This window comes from Anastrepha obliqua, chromosome 2 (assembly GCF_027943255.1).
Source record: "Anastrepha obliqua isolate idAnaObli1 chromosome 2, idAnaObli1_1.0, whole genome shotgun sequence".
Lineage (NCBI taxonomy): Eukaryota > Metazoa > Arthropoda > Insecta > Diptera > Tephritidae > Anastrepha > Anastrepha obliqua.
In genome coordinates, this window is record NC_072893.1 from 108,988,998 (window position 1) to 109,013,096 (window position 24,099).

General features: G+C 36.8%; 1 protein-coding gene and 1 pseudogene across 6 annotated transcripts in view; one reads left to right on the forward strand and one right to left on the reverse strand.

Annotated features, from left to right (window-relative positions):
• The window catches only part of LOC129237442 (uncharacterized), a 78,411-nt gene that overhangs the window by 12,956 nt on the left and 41,356 nt on the right, over positions 1 to 24,099 (reverse strand). For 4 of the 6 annotated variants that reach the window (XM_054872202.1, XM_054872203.1, XM_054872207.1 and 1 more), the window contains one exon: positions 20,767 to 21,228. In XM_054872202.1, coding sequence (XP_054728177.1) covers positions 20,767 to 21,228 — 462 coding nt within the window. Of the gene's footprint in view, positions 1 to 1,936; positions 2,939 to 8,831; positions 9,839 to 20,766; positions 21,229 to 24,099 lie in introns of those variants that run through there. The other 2 variants (XM_054872205.1, XM_054872204.1) reach the window with 2 other exon arrangements.
• LOC129239888 (U2 spliceosomal RNA) lies at positions 21,623 to 21,806 on the forward strand (annotated as a pseudogene).

Consider the following 24,099-nt stretch of genomic DNA (forward strand, 5'->3'; position numbering starts at 1 on the left):
AACAAAAACTCATCATCAAAAAATTGATTTATAAATTCGAGCTCATAGTTCTAAGAGCAAGTACTTTCATTCATAAAACGAGCCGCCCATATGCTAATTTTCTCGACAATTCGAAAATAGTCAATATTGGAATATTTCGCGTAGAATTATTTGCCAATATTCAATTTTTGTCAAGTCGAGTGCCCGCGGCTCCGTAAATATGTTTGCACCCATATATTATATATATGTAAATATATGTTTCTAAATGCTGTTCAAGGTTACTGTACATTAGGCCGGGTCGATTTGTGGGAAGGCAAAAAAATCGACCATTGCTCTGTGAAAATCGTATTCTAGGGATCAGAATAAGAAATTTTGCCGAAGGAACCATACCTCTAAAACGATTTCTGATGTCCCCCAATATGGGTCGAACTTTTTAGTTTCTTTTCTATAACTCACATTCATTCATTTACATATGTTCTGACTAAATAAATTTCTTAAGAGAAAAAATAGATAATATTATAAATAAATAAAAATAAAGAAAAAACATAGCCATTTAGCTGATTTTTTCATGTAAAGGCCAAAAATGGTGATATTTTGAAATTGGGGGACATCAGAATTCGTTTTAGAGGTATGGTTCCTTCGGCAAAGTTTCTTATTTTGATCCCTAGAATACGATTTTCATAGAGCAATGAGCGATTTTTAAATCGACCCGCCCTACTGTACATGCAATGCTGTGCCTATGAATGCGCGCTGGATTTCTTGAGAAATTTTACCGTATGTTTTGCTGTGGCGAGGCACATATGTACATACACACAACATATATACAGGGTTGGCCATATTAAACTGACCCATGTGATTATTAAAAAAATATGGAAAAAGAAACATTTTTTTGTGTTTCATTGTGAAAAACATTTAATTTAGTTCAAGGAGATTCGTTTACATCACTTTTTGAATATGATATCGCGCAAGTGGTCGCCCTTAGCTCGTATAGCGTAATGTGCCCGTTTTTCGGCGTTTTCCATAGTTTTGGCCAGCGTCTCGGCCGATATGGCGGCTATTTCCCGTCGGATATTGGCCTTAAGTGCGCTTAGTGTCTTTGGCTTGTTGACGTAAACCTTAGATTTCAAATTACAGTAAAAAGTTATAGGGTTACTCAATGGGTCAGTTTAATATGGCCAACCCTGTACATATATCCGCATATATACATACATACATATATAAATTCACAAATTTAAATTTGCTTATGCCATCCTTCTGTGTGCCTGGTAATGAAGCATTTTCTATACATACATATATACGTATATCTTTTTTCTTCTTCTTTTTGGTGTCGCTTTTTCGTTTCACTTTTTCTCAAATCACTCCCAACGATTCTAAAGAAGTTTTCACTTCAAAAAAATCATTCGTTTCTTACTTGAAGCTATTAAAAATTTCAAACGTTAGATCGCCCATCCTGCATATAATGAATATAAGAAAATTGAACGATCTACTTAGATATTTTTTAACAAGTAAAGGTTTTGCACAATTTTGACGAATATATATTAGTTAGATGAATTGTAATCAGCTGCACAACACTTACTACCGATTTTTGTATAAGGTAGAAAGGGTTGCACTTTTGCCTGGTTAGATTGCAAAATTTTGAGAAAGGAACACGTAATTGTATAAACATACTGAGATCAGCACACGAAAATTTGATAGCACTGACGTAGGGTAGAATAAATCCAACGTTATTACGTCATAAGAAAACGCGCTTAGTATTTCCAAGCATTTTTCTTAACAACGTGTGACGCTACCAATTTTGTCCAAATTAATCTGCTGGTCTAATTATATTTCAGTAAAAGTTGTACGAGGTTCGGTTCATAATTAAACACTTGTATGCTTGTCACAAGTAAATGTGGTTAAAATAATCATCCTTTGGTTTTCAAGTAATTAATTCTTTTATTCTAAAATAGCGATTCAAATCCATTTACTATTTTTATTTACTTATTTGCCTTAGAATACTAGTGAGTTTTATATTCTAAGAAGAGGCTTTCGGAGGTTTCGCAGACAACTTTGTACCGTGCGACTTCATGTGCCCACTAAGTCCAGCATGTTGGGCGAAACGTTTCCCACAAAACTTGCACAAATATTTTTTCTCCTCATTATGGATAAGCTGGTGTTGCCGCAATTGCTTATTGTTTACAAAACCTTTATTGCACACATTGCATATCTTGTCTCGCACGTTCCTATGAATGCTCAAGTGTTCGTTCAACGTACCTGTTTCATAGAACATTTTAGAACAAAATTTACACTTATGACGTGGTCGGTTCTGGTGACGCATTGTGTGCAATAAAAGATGGGACGATGTTCGAGCTTTATGACCACAAATATCACAAACAAATGGTCTTTCACCTGTGTGCGTACGCATATGGATTTTTACTTCTGTAGTTGTTGCGCACGGCTTGTTGCACACCTCACATTTAAACGTATAGTCATGTACGTGTCTACGTAAATGTACGGCTAAATTACATGACAGTTGAAATCCATGGCCACATATATGACAACTAAACGGTAGCGAACCATCATGAGATGCTACATGTATTTTGTGCGCATCTGAACCTAACAGCGATATTCCACATATTGAACATTCGAAGGGGGGAACATCGACCTCGAGGAATGAAATGTGATGATAATAAGAAATTGTTGGTCGAAATGCTATGTTTCTTTGTTTGCATGCTGCTTTTTGTCTCTTTTCATATGAACAAGATTTTCGCAGCCGTGTTATTTCACTTTCTAAATCGTGTTGTGTCAAGTTTAATCCGGTTGTTCTATTAAATTCCTCACACAGAGATTTGACTGCCTCTTCACGTCTATTTTTGAACCTATATGCGATGTCGTTTTCATCCCAAAGACAAGTATATGTCTTGTAAATTTCGGCTAAATTTATGGACTGTTCGTCGTCTAAAACAATTTCTGGTGTAGCCTGGAAAACAAAAAATTGTAACCGTTACTATACTCCACAAAATAATGATACTCCTTAGACCAAGATTAAAACTGTGTTATCACAGTTCATATATAAAATAATTTTGTTCTCTGGTAAAGATGGTGTATGATCAGTTTGTGTTTTGTAACAGTACTATACGTATGTCATAAATGTTACTGTATTTGTTTTAAGCGGCCGCCGTGGCCGAATGAGTTGGTGCGTGACTACCATTCGGAATTCAGAGAGAGAACGTCGGTTCGAATCTCGGTGAAACACCAAAATTAAGAAAGTTTTTTCTAATAGCGGTTGCCCCTCGGCAGGCAATGGCAAACCTCCGAGTGTATTTCTGCCATGACAAAGGTTCTCATATAAAATATCTGCCGTTCGGAGTCGGCTTGAAACTGTAGGTCCCTCCATTTGTGGAACAACATCGAGACGCACACCATAAATAGGCTAAACACCGAGCTCCTCCTATATATATATATTGTACTAGCTGACCCGGCACACTTCGTACTGCCTCAATCGATAAATAAAACATCTAAACTTTTATATAAAATAATTTTAAAACAAACAAAACGAATCCGTTTAAAAAAAAAAAACATATTTTGACTTAAGCATTAAGTTTTATTATTATTTTCGACACATCATGTTGCTTAATTATAAAATAGGGGTTTCCTGAGATGCTGGCTATTTATAAGGGTGCGGCCAGAGTGAACGCTGATGCCGAGCCGAGCCGAGCTTATTGACGCTTATTTTCATGCGAGAAGAAAATTTGTATATAACACAGTGAATGCGAGAATCAGCGCTGAAATTTTGTTTATTCCATGTGTTTTGCTCTTATGTCATTTAATTTTGTTGTTCATTTGTGTTTATAAAATTGCTGTACACGGTAATGGATTCATCTGATGAAGAGTATTTTGCTTCTCCTAGTGTGATTAATGCAATTATTAACACAAAAGAGTTTGGAAAACATCCAATTACACTAAAAAGGAATGAATTTGGTGAATTTCATCATTTATATAATGATTTATATTATATTTATTTCGAGGAGGGAGCCTGAGAAACGGCTACCCCACTCCATTGGCCAGTTTTTTTTTCGATTTTCGTGGTGTGGTGCACTATAGATTCCTTCCACCTGGCCAAACTGTTAATAAGGAATATTGTTAAGCGTTATACGTCGTTTTCATCTAAAAAGACCAGAATTATGAGCCAACAACTCTTGGTTTTTGCATCATGATAATGCACCGTCTCACACTGCACTCGTTCTTCGTGACCATTTCGCCAAAAATTCCACGCATATCGTTCCGCAACCACCGTATTCGCCTGATTTGGCTCCGTGTGACTTCTGGCTATTCCCAAAACTCAAGAGGCCACTCCGCAGAACGCGTTTCGAGTCGATTGAGGAGATAAAAGCTGAATCGAAGAAGGTGCTGATGGCTATACCGGAAATGGACTATTTGGCATTTTTCGGGGATTGGAAAAATCGTTGGCATAAGTGTATTTCATCGAGAGGGGATTGTTTTGAAGGGGATGAAATTGATTTACAAGAATAAATAAAGATTTTTCATTTTACAACCAAATTCACCTTACTTTTTGCCCACAGGTAAAAAAAGAAAATATTAATCCCGGCAATCCTAATAAGGATAATGGAAAACTTTTATCAAATTATTGCATTGTCATCGGTCCTTGATAGGTGTGCAAAATTTCAAGTCGATCAGATTTTTAGAAGCCAGTGAAAATTAAGCTCAAAGATTCCGTTACATGCATACATACATACATACATACAACCCGACCTAATAAAAATGTGTTAAAAACACAACTGCACTCTAAAAAGTAAACATCAACAATCCAAAAAAGCGAGCAAAACGCTTTCAAACTGTTTTCTCGCACTCATCGGCTTTGCTCTCTGCTCTTGTCGGCGCTCACTGTGTTATACACAAGCTTATTTGTATTGACTTGTATGTAACCAGTTTTATCGCACTGACAATCTTTATCGCACTGACAATCTCGGCTCGGCTTTCAGCGTTCACTCTGGCCGCACCCTAAGGTTTAAATTTGATATTAACAGACACACAGTGCTGTGAACAGTTTGTTAATCAATTTAAAGCTTTCTCATAAACTACTTTTTTTTATTTTGTTTTGTGGTGCGTAAATAAACAAAGAAGACGGTTTTCCGACACGCGAACACGCGACGTATAATTGTCCATGGGCGAAACAGGGAAACTCCAAGTTGATTCCGCAAACTTCTAACGACTGCCCTTGCGATTTATTTATGGTCATCGCAAAGGCTAGCCGTACTGAAAGTTGTAAGCGTTTAAAATCGAATGGTAAATCCGTTGGAATCATCGGTATCCGCGGGATCAAGACATCCTCTCTTTTGTATTTTCCTTCTATGATTGTTGCCTCAATGACGTTATTCATCAGCTGTTTCACAGCCAGTCTTGTTCCATTGCACAATCGAGGTTGATTAATGTTACGCAGAATGATGACAACTGACCCTATTTTTAACTGCAAATTGTGAGGAGGTAATCCAGACAATTCCAGTGAATTTGAAAACTCCGTGCGATAGTTGACTACGTCATCCAGGTTCATAACGGTGTCGACTGATTTGAAGGAAACCAACTGTCCTGGAAGAAAATTCTGAATGGTCGCATTGAGATCCTCGACATCTTTATTTTTCGCTGTCAATATTGCTCGTTCATCCAGCCAATGATGGTTATTGAACTTTTGCGCTATATCTGGGAAAACACGCTGAATAAGCTCTTCTTTTGAGTCTGTGATTTGACAGAAATCTGTGGGTAACGTGATGAATCTGGTTGAGGTGTCCACTGTAACTTTATTATTTCCAATGTCTAACAACTGCTTCGAAAACACACTCGCAGTTTCATCTTGTTGCAAAAATACTCGCATGTTAGTTCATAATTGGAGTGTCTTTACATACTGCCACAAAATCGATGATTTTAGACATGCATTCAGTTCATCAGCAACAGTTGATCGGGGAATTACTGGAAGAGTCTCACGAAATCACCTGACAACAGTCTCATGGCCCCACCAAAAATATTTTGGTTGTCACGAAGATCTTTCAACCGATTTGTCAGCACAAGAATCAATTTCAGGTTCATAGTGGAATGCAGCTCGTTCAAGAATCACAGGAGCATTCCGTCGGCGGATTAGCTCAATTTCATTATGCCGTGCTTGCTGTTGTTGTGTTTGTGTGCTCGAACTCGTTGTATTCTAAGCCTATCTACTTCATTATCACTCACTAAATAACGCAATTCTGACATAGCAATACGACTATTTTCTTGATCTGTCTCTCTCTGGTCATCAGTGCAGTTAGAACGTGAGGTAGCTAGCTCTTCGCACATTTGATTGAGTGCGACGACCTACAGGTAAGTCAGGTCGTCTTCTTCTCGGCATCGGAAATTGTAAAGTGTCGCTCGCTTAGCAGTAAAGTGTCACAATCACAAAATATCAATAAAAAAGAGTACATTACTTTGAATGTCACTATCACAAAGGATTGCCATAGAGGATTGCCATCATAGATATTGTAACACAATATCGTAATACTTCTTTCCGTGTTCTAAAGTGCGACAGGATGGATTGGCATATTAGTTGGTTGTCAAATCTAATGTCAAATATTATGGTGAAACATTTGATATCTTAAAGATTATCACTTGTTTGTCAAATATTTTTAGGTGCGTTAAAAAATTTGTCCGTTTCATAGCTGTAATATGAGGTCCGATGAACACAGTGAGTGAATATAATTTAATAAGAACTTTATTAAATATCAATAAAGTTCAAATTGACTCTAAATTTTATTTAGAAAACGTTTATATGGGAAGAAGAAAAGTGCTGTTTTTAGGGTTTTCCCGGCAATTATTCGAATTTTTCTCACCTTTTAAACCTTCCCTAGATCTTCACGGACATTTCAAGACCAAGATAAGATAAATCCGTTCAGCCGTTCTCGAGTTTTAGCGAGACTAACGAACAGCAATTGATTTTTATATATATATAGATATATGATATAGATATATATATTTGTTCTGAGATAGTGACGATTTGCACGGCAGTGCGAAATATGCGATATAACGCCTTTCGATTATTTTGGTGCTATGTTAAAGCTCATGTCTATTCAGACAAGCCTGCTTCAATTAACGCATTGGAAGACAACATTAAAGCATTTATAAGGTTGTCAAAAAAGTCTTGCGGTATTTTTATTGAATTTTCAATTGTTCATAAAATTGGTTATAATAATGCGATTTAAGTCAAATATGCGCCGTTTTGTTCGATGACGAGTTCCCAACCAGATGCCAACTTCATAATGCCCCTCTTATAGAAGCTCGCTTCCCTATTGTCAAAAAACTCGGAGAACCAATTTTCACAGGACTCTCTTGAGGACAACTTCCGACTACCAAGCTCGTTCGCCATGGACAGAAATAGGTGGTAATCACTTGGTGCGAGATCCGGACTATACGGTGGATGCAAAAGAACCTCTCATCCGAGCTCCCGGATCTTCTGGCGCGTCACCAAAGATGTGTGTGGCCTCGCGTTGTCCTGATGGAAGACAATACGGCCTCTGTTGATCAAAGATGGCCTCTTCTGCATGAGTGCTGCATTCAAGCGGTCCAGTTGTTGGCAGTACAGGTCCGAATTGAGCGTTTGGCCATAGGGGAGCAGCTCATAGTGGATGATTCCCTGCCAATCCCACCAAACACACAGAAGAACCTTCCTGGCCGTCAATCCAGGCTTGGCCACCGTCTGGGCAGCTTCACCGCTTTTCGACCACGACCGTTTGCGCTTCACGTTGTCGTAAGTGACCCACTTTTCATCGCCAGTCACCATCCGCTTCAAAAACGGGTCGATTTTGTTGCGATTCAGAAGCGATTCGCATGCATCCATACGGGCAAAAATGTTTTTTTGCGTCAAGTCGTGTGGCACCCATACATCGAGCTTCTTTTTGAATCCAAGCTTCTTCAAATGGTTTATAACGGTTTGATGACTCATGCCCAGCTCTTGGCCGATGCTACGGCTGCTACTATGCCGGTCTCTTTCGATCAATTCAGCGATTTTATCGCAATTTTTGACGACAGGCCTTCCGGACCGTGGCGCATCTTCGATCACCTCTGCACCAGAACGAAAACGCTGAAACCATCGTTGTGGGGTGGAAATGGAAACTGTATCGGGTCCATAAACTGCACAAATTTTATTGGCAGCATGAGATGTATTTTTGCCTTTATCGTAGTAGTGCTGTAAAATATGCCGTATTTTCTCTTTATTTTGCTCCATGTTTGCGACGCTATAACTCACGAACGACTAAAAGCAAACAACAATTAATCAAACACGTGTTAGCACGTGAAAAGAGCTTTCCAAAAAGCTCTAGCGTGAACCGATGCGACGAATACAACTAGAACTACGCGCTTGCAAAGACAAGCTTGCGGAAATACCGCAAGACTTTTTGGCCAACCTTATATATGTGAGATACCGGCCGAAACATTGGAAAGAGTATGCTAAAATTGGACTAAGCGGATGGACCATTTGAAGTGCAGTCGCGGCCAACATTTGCATGAAATAATCTTCAAACATTAAATTATATGGACCGTACTATCGATTTAAATAAAAATTTTATGCATTTTTCTTAATTTTACGTGTGTTTTTTTGAAAAATGTTCCTATAGCTCTTACAAAATCACCCTTTAGTTAGATAAATTGTAATCAGCTGCACAACACTTACTACCGATTTTTGTATAAGGTAGAAAGGGTTGCACTTTTTCATTAAACGTTGTACGAGATTCGGTTCATAATTAAACACTTGTATGCTTGCCTACAAGTTAATGTGGTTAAAATAATCATCCTTTGGTTTTCAAGTAATTAATTCTTTTATTCTAAAATAGCGATTCAAATCCATTTACTATTTTTATTTACTTATTTGCCTTAGAATACTAGTGAGTTTTATATTCTAAGAAGAGGCTTTCGGAGGTTTCGCAGACAACTTTGTACCGTGCGACTTCATGTGCGCACTAAGTCCAGACTGTTGGGCGAAACGTTTCCCACAAAACTTGCATAAATATTTCTTTTCGGCGCTGTGGATAAGCTGATGTCGGCGCAAGTGCTTATTGTTTAAAAAACCTTTATTGCACACATTGCATATCTTGTCTCGCACGTTCCTGTGACTGCTCAAGTGTTCGTTCAACCTTCCTGTTTCATAGAACATTTTAGAACAAAATACACACTTATGACGTGGTCGGTTCTGGTGACGCATTGTGTGCAATAAAAGATGGCACGATCTTCGAGCTGTGTAACCACAAATCTCACAAATAAATGGTCTTTCACCTGTGTGCGTACGCATATGGATTTTTACTTGTGTAGTTGATGCGCACGGCTTGTTGCACACCTCACATTTAAACTTATAGTCTTTTACGTGCGTACGTAAATGTAGGGCTAAATTACATGACCGGCGAAATCCATGGCCACAAACATTACATTTAAATGGTAGCGAACCATCATGAGATGCTACATGTCTTTTGAGTGCACCTAAATGTAACAGCGATATTCCACATATTGAGCATTCGAAGGGGGGAACATCGACCTCGAGGAATGAAATGTGATGATAATAGGAAATTGTTGGACGAAATGCTGTGTTTTTTTGTTTGCATGCTGTTTTTTGTCTCTTTTCATATGAACAAAATTTTCGCAGCCGTGTTATTTCACTTTCCAAATCGTGTTGTGTCAAGTTTAATCCGGTTGTTCTATTAAATTCCTCACACAGAGATTTGAGTGCCTCTTCACGTCTATTTTTGAACCTATATGCGATGTGGTTTTCATCCCAAAGACAAGTATATGTCTTGTAAATTTCGGCTAAATTTATGGACTGTTCGTCATTTAAACCAGTTTCTGGTGTGGTCTGAAAAACAAAAAATTTTAACCGTTACTGTACTCCACAAAATAATAATACTCCTTAGACCAAAATTAAAACTGTGTTACCACAGTTCATATATAAAATAGTGTTGTTCTCTGGCAAAGATGGTTTATGATCAGTTTGTGTTTTGTAACGGTACTATATGTATGTCATAAATGTTACTGTGTTTGTTCTGAAATAGTGACGATGTGCACGGCAATGCGAAATATTAATAAGACCAAAAGTGCACAAGTAACAAAGATCGTTCAACAAATTAAATTTTGGCTGATATTTGCCAATTCAAAATTTTTAAATTAATATAACTTTTCGTTATCTTCGGGTTTGATATAAATACTTTAAGAATGCTTCGTAGCCATTGACAGAGGTAGAACAGGGACGAGTGTTAGCTTACCGGGAACAGGGGATAAGGCAATTTGCAGCGCTCCCAAATCGAGGTAAAACGGTAATTAGGTGGGTCGCAATTAATATTGTGAAATTTTAAAGACATACAGTGGCTCACAGCTTATTTCGTGTGAGACAATATTTTTACTTCTCATTGAAAAATAAACAACAAAAATGCAATATTACAAAAAAAAATTTTTTGCATTTTATTCTTTATTCACTTCTTCGTGTAACGGGACAAAAACAATACTTGAAAAATGTTTCAAAATAAGAAAAAATATAACAAAAACAAAAATTCATACAAAGTCAAAGTCACAGCTCATTTCGTGTATATACTAAACTTAAAAACAATTCTTATCTAAAAATTACAAAAAGTCTAATTAATATTTTGTTGGGTAGCCTTTTTGTTTTATCACACTTCTTAAACGAGAATTCATCGAAGAAACCAATTTTTTTGTGTAATCCGGGGAAATCTTATACCATTCAGTTTTTAGGGCCTCTTTTAGGTCGTTTACGTTGGATATGTTATAAAGTCTGATTTTTGTTTCAAGCAGGTGCCATAAATTTTCAATTACATTTATATCCGGGGATTGGGGTGGCGTTTGGAGCACATGTGGACAATTCCAAATCAACCATGCTTGCACTACACCCGACTTGTGCTTTGGGTCGTTGTCTTGATAGAAGCTGAAATTCTCTCTTATGCCCAATTTTTCCGCACTCTGAAGTAAATTTGCTTTCAAAATATTTAGGTATTGAATTTTGTCCATATTCCCTTCAATGAAGTGCAAGCTTCCAACTCCTGCTGCCGATATGCACCCTCAAACCATCACATGACCACCGCCGTGCTTTACAGTACCACGTAAATTTTGAGTTTGGAGCTCCGTATTTGGTTTCCTCCACACGCAAACCTTTCCGTCAGACCCAAATAGGTTATATTTACTCTCATCAGAGAAAATAACCGTATCCCAGAATAAGTCTGGCTTTCCAAGGTACTCCGTTGCGAACTGTATTCTAACCTTTTTATTTTTTGCGCTTATAAAAGGCTTATTTCGAGCCGTTCGACCGTGAAAATCGTTGTTCCGAAGAATTCTGCGGATGGTTTCAGGGTTGCTCTTTTTTCCAAGGTACTTTTCTGCTTCCGCAGCTAAATGGGGTGCACTTATTTTTGGATCCTGCTTAATTTTTCTTAGAATCCACCTTTCATCAGCTTCATTAAATATCTTATTAGGAGCATTTCTGCCCTTATCTGCAATGCGATTCTCCCGTACGAAGCGCTGTATAATATATTGGACTGTTGAAGGGCTCAGCTCAACAATTTCAGCGATTTTCTTTTGGGTTTTGCCCTCCTTATAGTGTTTAACCACGATTTCACGCCTTTCAATTGATGCGCGTCAACCCATCCTGATAGCCACCAAAATAATAACTGAAATAATTTCTAATAGCATATTAAGCAAGTAAAAAACAAATCAAAAGTCAATTGAAGTTTTGTATTACTCTTAAATAACGGTTAATTGAAACACACGAAATAAGCTGTGATGACGATTTTGCAAGAGCTTTTGTTGTTGCGATATATTTTCTTCTTTGATAATATTTTTGAATTTTGTTTTTGTCCCGTTACACGAAGAAGTGAATAAAGAATAAAATGCAAAAAATTTTTTTTTGTAATATTGCATTTTTGTTGTTTATTTTTCAATGAGAAGTAAAAATATTGTCTCACACGAAATAAGCTGTGAGCCACTGTATGTAGACTTACGACTTAGACACTAAACGGGTACCTAAACCTGAGCTTACAGCTCAACAACATGGGCGAATAGACTACGGTTTGCAGATGAGTATTAATTTTAGGTCGAGATCATTCTTCTTGGCGTGTCCGCTTAAAAGCAATAAATAACTTGGATGAGCCGGATGGTTGCCAAAAGTATTGATCGCAGCATTGGACGTGCTACACTAACGCCTTTGCAAATTATGAGTAATTTCGGAAAGTCTCATATATGCTTCATATCAAAAAAATTAAAAGTGTTAGTTGATATTGATGGAGGATAATGCTGAAACTCATTCTGTCAAGTTTACTAAAGATTTTCTTGCAAATATCAGTTTTTTTTTTTTTTGAGGACTGTCCGGGGTGTAGCCCAGATCGAAAACCGAACGAGATAGTATGAACCATAAAAATGTTTTTAAAAATGGACTTCACTCAAAAAAGAAGAATGAGCCAAACTTGACAATAATTTGTTGCGACCCCTGATTAATTTAAGGGGTTAGGTGGGTTTCAGAGGTTGAAAAAAAGAAGATTTTGACTATTTTTTTTTAGTATTATATATAAAATCATATATTTTATTTAAGCAATTCGCTGTATCTAAGATACATATATAAATAGTTTTTTGTGAAATTTTTATTTAAAAATTTCGAAAACTCAGCCGTTGGTACCTCATCTTCCTTGACGTCTCAAAAAAAAAATGCTCTTGCCGTGGACAGCATAGCTCATTATTGGTTCATCTAAAATCAGAAAACCAAACGGATTTCGTCAGTACATGGATAAATCTCGTTGTTGTACGAAGGAAAAAAAAATCAAAATTTGAATTTATGACAGGCTTTGAACCAAAAAACACATTTTTTAGTGAAATTTTCGACATACATTGGCTAAAAAAAATTGTTGTAATTAACAAAAAAAAATCCTTCGTTCAATAACTAGATAATGTTATTTCAAAGATTTGTACAAAATTTGAACTAAATCGCTTCATAACTTTTCGAGATATCGTGTCCACCGACTTAAAAAATGGAGTTTTGAGATAAACACGTATACGAGCGAAGCGCTCAACTGACGTGGCCTAATGGGCGGAACTTCTGAAGGATTGGCTTAAAATTTTAGGAGAGTATTTTAAACATACTGTACTATTTAATGAGACAAAAAAACAAAATTCGATTTTTTGAAATTTTCAAACCCACCTAACCCCTTAATGCTACGGCGTCCTCAACAGTGGTTCAAATACAAAATATTAAGTTAAAAAATTAAAACTCCCGAAGTTTTTTTTTTATCAAAATGAATTTTGGTCTTATATTTATTTCATTTGAAATGAATGTAGATATTAAATAAAAAATTTCATGTATCATAGATTTAACGAAATTTATTTTCGTCGTTTTTTTAAATAATTCATCTAATGAGATATCATTTTTGAAAATATGCATAATTCTTATTGATTATAAACTCATTTTGTTTTGGTCTTATCATTATTTCGTGGAGTGTATACAACTGAAATAAGCAGAGAGCTCTCCCTTCTTTTATTCTTTACTACAGCTAACTTAAAACTAAAATTGTTGAAAAATTTCCCAAGGTGTTTAATATTATTTTGAAATGCAACTTTGAATTTTCTGAGTTATTTTGGACCGAAAACAAACCTCCTACAACTTTTAGAACCAATTAAAACTGTTGCTTATTAAAAACAAATTGACGGATAAAAAATTTTAAAACCGAGTTATGCACGTTGGGGCAGCTGTTTTCCGCACCACTCGGTCAGTAATAACTAAAATATGAAATGCACAAATGCCCTTACACCGTTAGAAAGCTTAAGAATCGTAGATGGTTTGCGTGTAACACTTATTTTAGCTGGGTGTTGCTGCCACCTGTTTGTATTTAACCATGGAACGCGATCCTATGGCTATGACCTATTTCAAATCTATATTAAAAGGATCCTGTACACAAATAATACCCACAATGGATTTTATTTTTATGTTCAGCTAATTTTTAATCAAAATTAAAAGAAATCTATATCATATCAATAGTTTCAATCCAATATTTTTGAAAGCTATTGTCATCTGGCGGCCGCCGTAGCCGAATGGGTTGGTGCGTGATTACCATTCGGAATTCACAGAGAGATCGTTGGTTCGAATCTCGGTGAAAGCAAAAATTAATAAAAACATTTTTCTAATAGCGGTCGCCCCTCGGCAGGCAATGGCAAACCTCCGAGTGTATTTCTGCCATGAAAAAGCTCCTCATAAAAATATCTGCCGTTCGGAGTCGGCTTGAAACTGTAGGTCCCTCCATTTGTGGAACAACACCAAGACGCACACCACAAATAGGAGGAGGAGCTCGGCCAAACACCTAACAGAAGTGTACGCGCCAATTCTTTATTTTTTTTTATTGTCATCTAATTTTAGAAGAAAATTGAAATTAATGACAAAACCTAATTAGAGGTTAGGATATGGGTACCAAACAAAATATGTGGAATGTATGATCAAAGCTTTAATTAAAACTATAATATTGGTGTATGGTGTTGCCACTTAACTGTTAAAGCACAAATGGTAAATAGCGGTACAAACGAATTAAGTATTAGAACGTGAGTATCCCGCAAATTATGAGTAACAACGTGTAATTAACTGATGCTATTCACCAAGAAAACCAAGGTGCCAAACTTTAATCTCCCAAAACTAAACGGCGTCAGCCTCACGCTAACCAAACAGGCAAAATACCTAGGGGTTATCCTGGACCCCAAACTCAGCTGGAAGTCCAACGTAGAGTACAGGGTAAAGAAAGCGAATATAGCACTTTACACATGTAAGAGAATGTTGGGGAAAAAATGGGGTCTCCAACCAAAATTATCCAACTGGTCCTACACAGCCATTGTAAGGCCAATACTAACATATGCGGCACTAGTTTGGTGGCCTGCAACAGAAAAGAAATACAACAAAACTAAGCTGAACAAGATTCAAAGAACAGCGTGTATCTTAACTACAGGAGCGCTTAGCACCAGTCCTACTGAAGCGCTCAATGTACTAACACATCTATTGCCACTAGATTTACACATTAAAATAATAGCTACTTGCAGCGCGGTGAGACTCAGAGACATAGGAAACTGGACAACAAGGTCGTACGGTCACAGTAAGATCCTCCTACAGGGACCCTCGCTGCTCAAAAACGTATCAGACTACACAGTCCCCGACCTCAACTTCAAGAAAGGCTTTACGGTACGTTTTCCACCGAGAGCCGAGTGGAGCAAAGGAGAGGTGATTGGAAGACACGATATCGAAATTTATACCGATGGTTCTAAGATGAGCTGTGGTGTGGGAGCTGGCTTCCATTCGGAGCCACTCAACCTATCTCAATCAATTCGTCTTCCTGATTGTGCCACCGTGTTCCAGGCAAAACTTTTAGCGATCAGAGAAGCATGCAAATCCCTAGAACTCTACAAGGAAGTTGGTGCAAGAGTAACTATCTTCTCAGACAGTCAAGCAGCTATTAAGGCCTTAGACTCCAACTACATTTCATCCAAACTGGTCCTACAGTGTAGAGAGGAGCTAAAACTGCTCAGCCATTGGCAGCCCATGGCAGCCGGTTCTACGTTACCGGAATGACTCGGGTTTTTACTCCCGACCAAGGGCTGCCGCCCCAGTACACTAGCCCTGTCTAGTGCACCGTATTTTACCCCTAGCCATTGGCTTGAAATTACCCTGATATGGGTTACCGGTCATAGGAACATACGGGGCAATGAGATAGCGGATGAGATAGCAAGAAAGGGCTCGACACTAGACATAGCAGAGGCGGTGTCAGACTCCACCCCACTGAACACACTAAAAGCATCTATTGCTTCATACTATCATGCTTTAGCCGAAAGAAGATGGAAGCAAATACCTACATGTATTACAACAAAAAACACATGGCCGTCATACAAAATCCAAAGGTTGTAGGTTGTTCTCGGTTGTTCTAGGCCAAACATTTCACGTATCACTGCAACCCTTAGAGGACATTGGAAAGTAGGGGATCATGCAGCTAGACTCAATCTACCCTTCAATCCTATCTGTACAAGCTGTCAAGCGGAAGGGGCGAAGGAAAGTCTGTTCCACTACTTATGTGAATGTCCGGGACTAGCCAGGGCACCACTCCGATCTTTCGGTAAGCCTTTCTTACAGCAAATTAAAGAAATCACAGACATAGAGATAAAGGATTTGTTGCTATACTTGGACCTCACTAAATGGATCTGACTTGGAAAAAAAAAAAAAAAAAAAAAAAAAAAAAAAAAAATCATCTTCACACGAGATAGTGGTAGTAAAACGGTGCTGGTCACTAATTAGGAGCATTTCAGCTCAGAAATGTTCAACCACCTCAACAACAACGTGTAATTAAAAATTATTTTTTGGATGACGTTGCCACTCATATTTTTATTGCAAAAAGTATTAGAAATGCCTTGTAATAAAGGGTGCGGTTTTTCGACGGGAATACTTCCAGAAGTCGAGTACAAATAAAATCAATTGTTTTTCCAAAAAATCACCTCAGATGATAAAAAAGCTTAAGCGTAAAAGGTCTGCCTTTCGAAATTCAAACAGAGATTTTAGAAAGTACTCTTAAATCGGTCCAGCTAACAGAAACGATAATATTATTCCAAAATTTTTTGGTGGAATTCTTAAAATATAATTTTATTATTCCAATGGTAAACATAACCGATGTTGTTTTGCATAGATGATGATGCACCCTAATGAACATACAAGAAAATAAAAAGATATGGACTAGAAAATGCGTAAGAAAATGTCGATTTTAGTAGCAGTCTTCCCCGATGCTTTTCCCGGTACATGATTTCGGTGGCAGAATTAGGAATTAATAGCTAAATTTAAAAATAATTAATAATGATAAAAGTTTATTTCTACAACAATTACAAAGAAGACAGGGGTTTTTTTCTTTTTTTTTAATTATTTCCCCTAAATGTTAAGCGTTACGTCGGATAATGCTTGGAAACTAGCCTCTAATTACCTCGCGAACAATATGAGGTACCCCCACAGAAAAAAGTCCATAGGGATAAGATAGGGGAACTTTGTGGTCAGGATATCAGTTTGTTAGAGATAAATCATAATAATAATAAAATAAATTATCGCCATGGTCTCTCTGGCCGTGTGCGGCGTAGCATCGTCTTGCTGAAACCATGTGTGTACTGAAGGAAGGACGTTCACGCATTATTGGCAGAAAATAATCATTCTGCGTGGACCTATAAACACCTCCACACAAATTACTTGTCCTCGACGATTTTCAAAAAAATTAAGTCCAATTACGTCACTACTTCAGTACTCATGCAAAATTGAGGACTGTGAAATGGCTATTAATGTTTTAATTTTGAGGTTTGTCCTTTAGGTGACCAATAACATCAATTTTGCTTATTTATACTTCCACTTAACCCTAGAGTACGAAACATATTTTACGTACGTTGTAACGAATGATCGTCGAATCGACGATGTATTTTTTAATTGACTACAGCTATAGCTTAAAACCAAACATACTCTGTTAATAAATGATTTTAATTATTTTGACATCCGATTAATCTATATAAACCACAAATTCAATTTTTATTCATAGGGAAAGGATTTATTTAATTTTTGTACTAACTCATTTCATGTTGTACAAAATTTTGAGATCATAAAAAAAGCAACTAAATATTATTGTAAAACAAAAATAAAAAAATAAAAGCAGTAAAAACTTAAAAATTACACATTCTTAGCTTGAAAAAAAGTTAAAGAAAAATTCAAAAAATTATCACATCGAACAAGAGTCACACAGTTCAACTTTGTGCTCTCCACATATAGGTTTTTCGCATTTATCACATTTTGACTTCGTCATTCGTCGTTTTTGGTACGGACATGATCTGCACATACTTCTTTTATTTTCTTTTTTATCCTTTTTGGTTAACTCCCCGTTGTTTTTACTGCAATTCGGAGTAACAATATTTTCAATATTTACTCTTGTCTTGCTAAGTAACTTTGGCATTTCCAGTCTTTCTTTTTGCCATGGTTCAACAAGACTCTTGTGGAGCTCTTTCATGAATTGTCTGCGGTTGAGAGGTTTTATTCCGGCAGTAAACATATTGTGTGTATAAATTACGTAGCTGTTAATAAATGCTATATTTAGGATACCATAAAATATACACATTGGCCATCTATTTGTCTTTCGTGAACACGACATGACACTGCACATTTGGTCCAGCGTATCGACTCCGCCTTTTGTTGAGTTATAAAATTCGATCATATGCGGGTTTTTATTATCAATATTAACCGTTCCTTCCTCATTGCATGATGACAACAGACACACAACTTTATTGGGCTTTGGTTTATATGAAAGTAAAGTCAATTCCTGGTCGTAGCAGAAAATCGAAGTTTGGCATTTACGTCCTTTCATGTTCAACAGCTCTTTGGGTATTTCTTTTTTATTCTTACGCAAGGTTCCTACAAGTGTTAGATTATACGGTGACTTAAATAGCGATTTTGCCAAGGGAACCGAAGTAAACCAGTTATCCATCGTTACATTTCTGTTTGTTCCATGAATGCTTTTTGTAAGTTCCTTCACATAATATTCTCCAATCGGTATATTTCCTCTACTTGAATCCTTTCCCAAATATGGTGTAGCATTAACCATATACTTAGTGCCGCTGTCACACATCATAATAATTTTTAAGCCATACTTAGCAGGCTTGTTGGGTATATACATGCGAAAAGACGATCTACCTCTAAATACCAGAAGTTGTTCATCTATTGTTAGATAATTACCTGGAATATAGTTTTCAATACACTTTTGTATAAAAGAATCCCAAACGTTTCTAATTGGAGCAAATTTGTCAGAGATTCTTTGGATACGTTGCGATTTGTCATCAAATCTTAAACGTGTTTGAAGAAACAAAAATCGGTCTTTACTCATCGTTGCCACATATCGTGATCCAGAATATGTACTATCAAAGAGCTCCCTAGCGGCGAAATGATTATCTTTTCTTGCAGTTGAGAGGACTAATATTCCAAGCAGAGCTTTTCTTTCCTTTGCGTTTGTTATTCTATTTGTGGCTGTAGCAGGTTTAGAATTATTGTGTCTTAAATTTATTTCGGCATTTGTCCATTGTACAATTTCGTTTAATATTTCCTCACTTATAAACATTTCAAAACATTTAAGTGGATCAACGATATTTTTGCAGTTGCGAGTAGGTCCACGAGCTTTGTGCACTATGTTACATGCTGTATGATGAGATTTAGGCTTAACGGTTGACCATTTGTGGAGGTTCTTTCCACGTAATATATTTTTCGAAAATGTTATGATGTGTGAATTCGGTCTTAATCCCAAGTTTTGTGAATTAATGGCTTCTTCAGTTTCATTTGGTATTTCAATATCACTGCCTGAGTTTCTAGAAACAAACGGGGAAACATTGTCTTCTTCTGATTCAGAAGAAGTTTTTGAAAAGCTGTCGTCACTTAACACCACGTCGCTTTCGTCTGCATCGCTTTCAATTACATCCTCATTATCAGAATAATCACAACTCTCAAAAAACTTTTCAATTTCATTATCGGTTAATGTATTTTTATTATAAGCCATTTTGTTTTTCAACTAAAGTAAAAAAGGATAAAGTAAATAATTCCGCAATATAAAAATACAAATAAGCAATGATATTAATCCAGACATGAAAGTCACGCTAGTACTAACCTTCGACGATTCGACGAGCACAAAACAAAAATAAGAAATGTTCTAGCAACGCGGTTTAAAAAACACGACTGCTTGCAACAAGAGTCAATGACCTACTAACACCATGCAAAATTTGAGATTGTTAGACACACACATTTATAAGCAATTTAGTAAAAAAAAAAAACGATGTTCGTCGAATCGTCGATCATTCGTACTCCAGGGTTAAATGAAAATGGGATTTATCACTTCAAAAAATAGTGCCTACGGTACGAAATCGCTCAAACCTTGACTTGCAAAAATTTTTACGCAAATTGTAATCGTTACACACAATAGTTCTTGGAAGTTCCAAAGGCTCTCTTGCGCACGGACGAGTTTAATATTTTCATTTGTTCTTGATGTCCGGCTGGGTCTTGGGCCTGGGCTGTTTGGCACCGAACTTGGTGCCCGGATTCTTTACACCCATGAACGAATCAAATCTTCACTTGGTGCATCACGTAAACGTCAGATTGTAGTCTACGGCCAGCAGTTGCACACGAATCATTGGTCTTGAAATACACTTAGATTGTGAACGGAAGTTATTCACCCGTCCACTGCGACATCGTGACTATATAACCAGCACGAATAACGAAGCTAACGCGATTCCCTGACCATATACTCAGCCGTTAGGGAGAAACTTTAAATTTAAAACCTAATTCTGCCACCTAACACCCTGTACATACATATGGCTTTTCAGACGGTTTGAAAAAAGTTTTTAGGGACAAGAGGCTGATGAGAATGCTCTAACTCTAGAAACTCGAACGGCAATTCGTATATGTTTACGCCGTATGAAAGATTAATCAGAAAAAACGACATGCCGCGGAGACCGGTCATAGTGAAAAATGTACAACATTTTTTCTAGTGATTGATACAACGTGCAATTTATAAAAAAAACCTTCTTCTCCATAGAGCAAATCACTTCTAGTGAAAATGTAAGTGACCGCGTGAAAGCAAAATTTTAATTACCACACCAAAATCTTTACCACTCTGCTAATGTGAAATTATAACTAAAATTTTCATCTTTACGATTGCGCTAAGTATAAACCTGGATTCAAGTAAATATTTAATAGACTCAACTTACCTTTGTAGCTTCTAATTCATTCATCATGTTCTGTGAGTCAGCAGACGGTTCATTACTACGTAGGAAACTCATTGCATCAAAATAATACAGAGTTGATACCCCATATCGAGGATTTCGTTTCGATTCTCTTTGGTAATTGCATCGAAGGCAATTAATTTTTCTTTTAAGGTCCTTGACGTCGGCATCTGGATTACCTTCTTTATATTTCTGAAGCAATTTTTTATATTGCTGGCTTTTTACTTGACGATTGTGATAATCTTTATACTTCTTATTCCATAGTGCCGGTAGGGAGCGATACACTTCAATCAACTCAAGAATGAAATCTTTTTCGTTTGTGCCTTTGTTGCCTTTTTGCGTCTGTGGTAGCGTATCCGTGGACATATATTCAAAATCATCGTCTTCATTGTCGGATGACACAATTTCTTCGAGCTTCGAAATACCTTGTGCTTGTTCAAATGATAGCTATAAATATTTTTTGATTGAAACAAAAGCATTAGTAACAATGTAGACAATTTAATTATTTAACTAGATTTTGTTTTTGAAGTGAAAACTTCTTTAGAATCGTTGGGAGTGATTTGAGGAAAAGTGAAACGAAAAAAGCGACCAACTTGGCTACGAAGCGCTATATATTATATGTTGATATAAAAGTAGCGACGAAATAAATAAAAATAACTTTTATTTTTTCTTGTGATTTGAACCAAGGATTTTGGATCGGAAGCTCACATTGCTAGTCGCTCGGCTACCGCGCCATGCTGTCGTCGCTGGCCTAAAAGTTATTTAGTTACGAAGCGTTATATTATATGTTGATATAAATAATTTTTGTGAGCGTGTAATTCTCAAAAGTTTTATTAGGTTTATTATTTAAAATGTATTGACTAGGTAGTGTGGTTATCAGCTTAACATCTGATAGATCCTCCATCGGAGGACAACAAATGTTAAACTGATTTTTGGAAATGGGCGGAGTGTTTTAGGGGCTTGCTCCTTCTCTGCCACGGGTTGACCCGGTATTGTAGTACCGCCGGGATTTCGGCTTTGAATAAATACAAGAAAAAATATGCTAATACATTTAGCTTTGGTGGGAAGAGCCATAAATTTTTATATGAATACATGTAGACGAAAATGGAATTTTTTTTTTTTTGAAATTTGCATTGTAAGACATTTCTGATTATTTATTGAAAACAGTTTTTTGGCTTTTCTATTTTTGGTTTAGATACTGAAAGTCAGTTTAAGTGAATCGGTATAAATATTTCTATCAAGTCTAACCGTTAGACTGGTATTTTTTTTTTTTTAAGTACTAATTAGCTTTACTATCGTATTAAAAGTCAAATACAGTGGAGCGTCGATTATCCGAAAGTCGGTTATCCGAAACGTCGGTTAACCGAAAGGAAAAATTACGGCTTTTTCGGATATAAAGAATAAAAAAAAAGTATGTACAAATGAAATAGAAACGTTTAATAGAAATGATTCAGAGAGCGACGCAAGGGAACATCATGATTTTGGCATTTTCCGTGTCTTCATCGATAGCATGTTATATTTAGAACATGATTCATAGGTATTGACAGCGTTGTACATATGTACATACATACTTGCTTTCTGTCACGCGCTTTATGAATTTAAGCTAGTATCGCAGTTCCTAAATATAACAGCATCGGTTGTGTTATCGTGCCGCGAAACGAACGCGCATCCGACTACGATAGTTTTGTTTGGGCAATCGCTCTGTGACTTCTAGCAATGCCGAAACGTAAACGAGTTGTGCTTAGTCTTTCTGACAAACTTAAAATTTTGGAACGATTAATTGGATTTTAATCCTGTATTCGTGCGCATACCAAACAACGTATATGTAATACGAATTCTAACAACCGATGAGGGTTAAAAAAAGGTGCAAGTGGATCAAGTTTAGCTCGAGAGTTTGGTGTTGGGAATCTACCTTTGCTGATCATAGGAAAATCTAAGAATCCAATATGCTTCAAAGGAATAAAAAAACTGCCGCTTATTTACAAAAATCAAAAAAACTCTTGGATGGACACTCAAGTATTTATCGAGCGGTATGACGCTGTATTCATTCCAGAGGTTAAAAAACATCAGATAGAAACTGGAGACACTGGAAATGTTTTATTAGTGATTGATAATGTTCCAAGTCATCCCTCAAACCTTTCACTTGAGAGAGAAGAGGAAAAATTTAAGGTGATTTTCTTGCCACCCAATGTTACCTCAGTCCTTCAACCTAGGGACCAGGAGGTGATCGAAGCCTTCAAACGTTACTACAGAAAAGCGTTGCTTCGTAGTGTCCTAATCGACCAAGAGGAAGATAAAACAATTCTTGAAATCTATAAAGGTATTAACTTGAAGGATACTGTTTACATGGCAGCAGAAGCGTGGGCTAATGTCAAAGCGACTACTCTAAAGAAATCCTGAAATAAGCTTTGTCCAGCAGTTGAATCCGAAGCTAGCCCTACATCTGAAGAACCAACAATTGAAAACTTTGTTTCAGAAATGGTTGAGTTGATGAAAGAGGTTTCAGGATTTGAAGAATGTGACCAAGAAAACGTGCATGAATGGCTAGAATTTGACGAGGATGATACTGGCTACGAATTGTTGACAGACGACGATATAATAGCTCAGGTTCAAGTTCCTGAAGATGAAGACGAAATTAGTGATGACATCGTCTCAGCTGAAAAATGTCCGTCCAATGAACAAGCCTTTAAATGCTTTGAGACTGCTATTAAATGGTTGGAACACCAAGCACCGACAGTTGCTGTCTTTAAAACGCCTAAGAGATTTGGCGGCAAAAAAACGAGTCTCAAAACTTAAGCAAACAAATATGCTCGACTTTTTTTTTAGATTAGTTTTGTACTATGTATTATCACATCTACGCCACTTAACTACAAAAATGTTTAGACATATGTATGTATTTCTGTACCGCATGTGCAATCCCGACTTTAATGTGTATGTGTCTATTCATAATATGTACTGTACTCTAGTGTATCATTAAAAAGTATTACATACATAATATGTATTCCTAGCCCAATGACGTGTTTTATTACCCTACCCTCAACAAAGAACTGGAATTTCGCAAATGTTCGTTTATCCGAAAAATCGATTATCCGAACACCCTCTGCACCAATTGTTCCGGATAATCGGCGCTCTACTGTAACACCGTCCGACAATAATAGAGAAGGCGTTGGTACATTATGAGAGGGCGTTGGTATCACCATGATTATAAATCCAAACAAGAGGCTAAAGAGCGATGTCAACTTAATTCATGTTCAAAAATCGGCCAAAAAGGTGTTAGCATCAGTTTTTTGGGATGCGAAATGAATTTTGTTTGTGGAT